The 6,000-nt window shown below is 43.8% G+C and overlaps 1 protein-coding gene across 1 annotated transcript in view; it reads right to left on the bottom strand.

Moving 5' to 3' along the window:
* Window positions 1–1,999: 1,999 nt before the first annotated feature.
* Window positions 2,000–6,000, bottom strand: part of AP4E1 (adaptor related protein complex 4 subunit epsilon 1) — a 61,872-nt gene continuing 57,871 nt past the window's right edge. The window contains exons 20-21 of the mRNA XM_066592603.1: window positions 4,855–5,012; window positions 2,000–2,604 (exon numbers count right to left, since the gene is read on the bottom strand). Of these exons, the coding sequence (XP_066448700.1) occupies window positions 2,444–2,604; window positions 4,855–5,012 (319 nt within the window). The 3' untranslated portion in view covers window positions 2,000–2,443. The remainder of the gene's footprint in view (window positions 2,605–4,854; window positions 5,013–6,000) is intronic.

The following is a 6,000-nucleotide window of genomic DNA, read 5'->3' as shown; positions in this document are numbered from 1 at the left end:
TCATATTATTCCTGTCCACAAAATGATTAACACTATGAAAATGGAGTAAGTAGGGGTTTATGAATAGAAGAAAAAAAAAAAAAGTTCCCGGTCTCCCACCACCACAGAAACAGCACCACTCTTGTTCATAGGCTGCCCCCAGTATTGCAGTTCATCCTACTCCCTTCCATTGGCTCAAAATCAACCACATTTGAAGCTTGTGCTTTACTTTTGCAGGCCCAAAACATAAATTTCCCTCTGCAGGATCCAAAGAAATAATTACATTTATAATTCTATCATAGAAAGCCCAGTACAATGGCCGCCAGCAGTCATATGTAGTGACATGACATCATCGCTGCAGCCAGATAAGTAAAGCCTGACCTGGAGAACCTGAGCACAGCGCTGAAACGGCAGAGAGATTTAACAGGCAACTACCGTATTTTTCACTTTTATAAGACACATTCCTTCCCCCTCCCAAAGTGGGGGAAAAGTCAGTGCACCCTATAATGCGAACCTGACGAAATTTGGACCTGGACGCAGCTATATTAGAAGGATCGCACGTCTTTCTCACATAGCTGCTGGTCAAAACCGCATATACAGCAAGGAAGGAGAGTCGCCCGTACTGACAGCTGATTGGTTGAGGAGGGGGAAGCAGCAGGGTGCTCAGTAATCAGCTGTATATACGGGCAGCTCTTCTTCCCCTCTGCTGTGTGATAAGGATCACAAGTCCACTCCATAGCAGCCGCTCATATGAACTGCCGATTAGGGAGCTGGAGGTAACTGCTGCTGCACCCCCATCCCCACCAATCCGGTACGGACGGCTCTCCTCCACTCCTAATCACACAGCTCCTGGCTACATAGCAGTGGGGTAGGGGTGATGGAAAGAGCCGCTTGTAGGTACAGCTGCTTGGTGCCTAGTTGTGCTAAAATGTATACACAATACCTCACCATAATGAGAAATGCCATGCAGTGTGCCTGAAAAGTTGGGCGACAACTAATGGAATCATTATATGGTCACTCAGCTCTTCCAGGATCCTGAATGCCATCTGCAGAATTATGCAAGCATTTATACCACATATATCACTATAACTAGTCAAATAGCGTTCACGGCTCCTGGAAAGCTGGGTGACAAGTAATAAGATCACCATTACATTTACACTCAGCTGTCCCTGGATACTGAATGGCAGGTTGACAAGTGATAATATACTTCATTCCAAGGTGGTACTGCTGCTCTTTATTCCTCCCTCAATATTTTTTCCCCCCATTTTCCCCCTCTAAAACCTAGGTGCGTCTTATAAAGCGGAAAATACGGTAAATGGTCTTTTATTATATTTACCCTCCAAGGGCAAAGGTTTCTCAATACTGGAAAGACACCTGAAGACGGCCATGAATCTCTGCAGCTATGATCATCAGTGCCAAGACAGCTGGCAGACAAGTGCAACCTGCTCACATCATCATGGCCTAGAGAAACCAGCTCAACAGGTACATGGCTAGCTCACCTGCCGTCCGTACAACACCAACGCTGGAAGCATGTGTGACCGATCATCCAGTAGGTACTTTAGACTCACATGAACATCACGATTGTGTTTATAACAGGGACATGACGGTGGATTTGTCAGCCAGTGTATAGCAGTGAACCTCAGGCGAGCCTATTGATTTTAATGGGGTCACAGTATTGCAGACTGCCCTACTCTTGGCATCAAAAATACTGTAAAGCGCAAATGACACCACATGGAGGCTCTGAATGCAAACGTGAACAGAGCCTTAAGTACATTCGCACAAAACATACTCGCTGCGGATTGTCCGCTGTGGAGAATCTGCAGTGAATACTCAGCAAATCCGCACCTAAACGGTATGGATTGTGTAGTGGGTTTCAACTTTCGCCTTTCCAGGGTTGAAATCTGCACTATGCTGGATTGAAAATTTGCATCACATTTCAAATCTGCTGCAGACTCGAAAGAAATTTTGCGCTCGCTTCTGTGTATCATCATTATATATAAATACAATAAATCCTTAGCCCTTGAAAACAACCCATTGACTTTATATAGGGTTTGCAGAGATTTGTGCTAGGACTGACATTAACATTCCATCCAGCAACAATTGCAGTCTAGCAAGAAGAGAGAATCCCGGGAACACAGCAGGAGATAAATACTTTGAGGTATCTTCGCACTCCTATGTATACGGATATCGCAGTGCAGCACATAAATAATGGACCTCTCTTGTGAAGAGAATAACAAAATAATAAAAAAAAGAGAACATGTTCACATCCAACAAAGTGCAAGACAAATGATCAAGTATCAGCAACAACCTGGAGATAAAAAATACTCATAATAAAATAAAGCAATCTGTATCGGTTTCTTGCCACAGTCCTTCGCATCGAGTCATTCCTCCCGGAGAGGGTTGGTACACAACCAATACAACCCTGTAAACCACAAAGATCCAAAAAGAGGAGGCATCACTATTCTCAGGGCTCTTTTAATGCGCTTTGGCAGAGGTCAAGTAAATAGTCCGACAGAGTAGAAGACAACGACCTTATCCATACCACCAACATACCCTCCTGAAGGTGGCAGTGCAGCAGAGATGGCACAGAGGGAATCAACTGACACGCGGCTATCCCTTCATCACCTGAAAGACACAAGGAGACCCCCAAGATTACACACAGCACAAACATACGAGTTCTATAATAGTACATCAATAGATCTAGAACTATACTAAATGCAGACAGACACTGGATTATTAACCCCTTACATGGCAAGGGCTAAAAAAAAGAAGAAAAATACCAACACTTAAAAGAGGATAGGATATTATGGTAACTACTGTATACAGTACCCTTACATTAGGTACTATGCAAATATACAGAAATAGTCACAATAACGGTAAAGCCAGTAATGACAAAACGCCATTAAAGATCTGGCACTTTTAGTATTAAAGAGGACCTGTCAGGTCCTCATAGCAGCTAGGCCAGCTGCACAGCTTTGTAGCCACAGCCCTGCTAACTCTCTCCCCACAGTACCGCCTCGCCTTAGATTCAGCTCCCGACACTTGGAATGTGTCAAGTGGGCAGTCCCCACCACTGTTAATGAGTGACGTCAGATTTCATTGACAGTGAGCAGTGAGGTCCACCCACTGGACACCTTCCAAGTGCTGACAGCCAAATTAAAGGAGAGGGGATATCAGGGTGACTATGAACAAAAGAAAAGTTGCAATAGTCAGTGGGGCTGCAGCTGCATACCTATACAGCCAGCCCTGCTGACCTGACAACATGACAGGTCTTCTTTAATGCCAGCTCCTAGGAGCCAGATAGCCAATACATTAAAGGGGTTTTCTGGGTCTAAAATATTTATTGTCTAACCTTGGGATAGGCTATCCATGTCAAACTGGAGGGGGTCCGACATCTCAGATGGTCAGCTGACTGAACGGGTTAGTGCTGCAACACCTCAATGGTTTACTAGGTACAACTCCTTACCTTTGGAGGTGGCTGTGTCTGGCATTACAGCTCACTGATGTCAAATCTAATTCATGTGAATGGGACTAAACAGTAATAAACAGTAATATCAGACAGACCCGCTACCCAAAGAAGAGCTGTGCCTGGTTGGACAATAAATGAAATTTGGTGCCAGCAGTTCTTTAGTCCGCTGAATTGTATGGCTGCCGGGAGTGGGACCCCCACTAATTGAATGTTGATCTGCAGGATAGGCCATTAATATTTAGAGTTTGGGATAAGGTGGGTGGGTGGGGGGGGAATATGACTTTTGGAGTTGTTCTATTATGATTCTATCTAGTACAATATAATTAATACAGTTTACATATTCTTATAAGTCACGTTTGATACTATATACACACACACACACACTCCATGTAACCTATCCATCTACTTTGGGGCCACTGACATTATAAGTGAGTCAACACCAACATTATATGGAAAGATGGTTCTCATTAAAATGATGGGGATATTGGGCAATAAATAAACTTTTATTTCTATTCTTGGGAGGAGTACAGTTTCTGCTTGTGGAGATCGCCTAGTAGGTGGGAGGAGACTTAAAAGGCCACGGAACATCTAAGAAATTTGCTATGCAAATGGAAAAAGTTACAATTTTATTGTGTAAACAGATATTTTTTAAATGCGTTAATATGCGGAATATAAGAGACTCAACTGCTTCCATTTGCAGCCAGGCCACATATGGCTTCCATAGCAACAAAACTACAACCTTTAGCTTCCTTATGTAGTATATTGCTGGTGAACTAAGATTACAGTCTCTACCTAGGGAAAAAGGTTCAAACAGGACTGGTATAAGTAACAGAGTGAAGAAAGCTGCGGATACATTAACCCTGCAGTGCCTCATTAATGACTATATTTAGGACTATTATTTTTGATATTACTGAGTTATATACTGGGGAGAGAATATTTAAAGGGAAATGTCATAAAAGAACATTGGTTGAGGTGTGTGAGCATTAACAAGGTCTTAAAATGAAGGGATCATTATGTTCTGTAAAGGGTCAGTGACCCTTCTTTTGTGCTTGTCAGAGACTTCTACATCAAAGACCACGTTCTTGAAAAAAGGGTCATTGATTTTTATGGCGCTTCGTCAGACATGTGCGAGAATGTAAATGAAATGACACGAGCCTACACAAAGCCCCTTCATTCTGGGGAATTAGTGAGGGATTCACCCCCACTTTGTTAGTAAGGAATGGATTCCTTCTCTCGAACCCCTTGATTCAAGTGGGGGCCACCAGCAATGTTTGCAGAAAAGCATGAAAGAGTCATCTACAGCTAATACCTGCCATCAGTAGAAGTAAATAACAAGAGCAGCGGATCAGTACCCACCGCCAACAGAAACCCCACCGGTAGGTGGCACTGACTGCCCCATCACTTACCTATAATTTCCACAACATAAAAGTTTAGTGCTTGCTGTACGACAAGCAATACTTCCAAGAGGGATTGCTGAGGACTGAAGATCTGGATTTTCTCCTTGACCTCATTAGATAGTGTCAGCCACATCTTACCAAACTCTTCTGTGGAAATTGTAAGAGGCCTGTGTAAGACCAGAAACAATTCAAATCAGACCCACATTTAGGCTGCTTTACAGAGAGACAATATGCAAGTTTGCCATTCTTAAAAGGGGTTATGCCATCATTGAAAGTTAACCTTTATTCACAGAATAGGAGAGAACTTTCTGATTGTTGGGGGTCTGACTGCTGGGACCACTACTCATTTTGGAGGTCCTCACATGAATGAAATGTTAGTCGAGCATGTGCTGCTCCAATCATTTCAATGGAAGTGCTGGGGATAGCTGACGAGCAGTTCAGTGTAAATGGCAGTCGTTCACGTCTGACAACTGTCTGCTAACTGTGAATGGAGGCGGACGGAGGGAGAACGATCCCCGGTCCACTCTGCCTCCATGCTGGCTGTGCTGTGATCGATGCTAGTGATACTCGCTCCTGTGTGACAGTACAAGAGCGAGTGTCATTGGTACGAGTGTAATGCATCATTTGCCCAGCAGCTCGTCCCGTGGAAATGGGCCATTAAGCATTGTAATCCAGTACTCTGACTGAGATGCGCATACACTGCACTGGTGCAGCTCTACCACAAATCTTCTGCACCAACCTTTCTACTGGTAGTGCCCCATCACTTTAGAAATCAAACATCGAAAGACGTCGCAACTAGGAAATTATCAAGTTATCCCTATTCAGAATAATGGGAAACCCCCTTAACCTAGGGGTGCAGAACCTACAACTTGTAATTTCATTTTGCGTGGCCCTCGACCATCAGCGCCCAAATGTTTGTCTGTGTGCGGCTGCTCACATATACAGTAGGTTCCCAAGTCAGAAAGTAGAGGCACGCTGCTCAGAGCAAGGATAGGAAAGTACTGATGGTGCATTGCGTCGCCATCTCTAGATCCCCTATATATGAGGAGAATGGGGTCCTTTGACCTGTTTGGCACTTCAGGATGGGGTATACAAGTTAAAAGTGACAATTTATGCATATGAGGCTCTCCACTGAAGTTTATCGGAGTAGTGAAA

The sequence above is a fragment of the Eleutherodactylus coqui genome, chromosome 2 (assembly GCF_035609145.1).
Source record: "Eleutherodactylus coqui strain aEleCoq1 chromosome 2, aEleCoq1.hap1, whole genome shotgun sequence".
NCBI lineage: Eukaryota > Metazoa > Chordata > Amphibia > Anura > Eleutherodactylidae > Eleutherodactylus > Eleutherodactylus coqui.
Note: the sequence above shows the minus strand (reverse complement) of the source record. Positions and strands in the feature narration are given on the sequence as shown.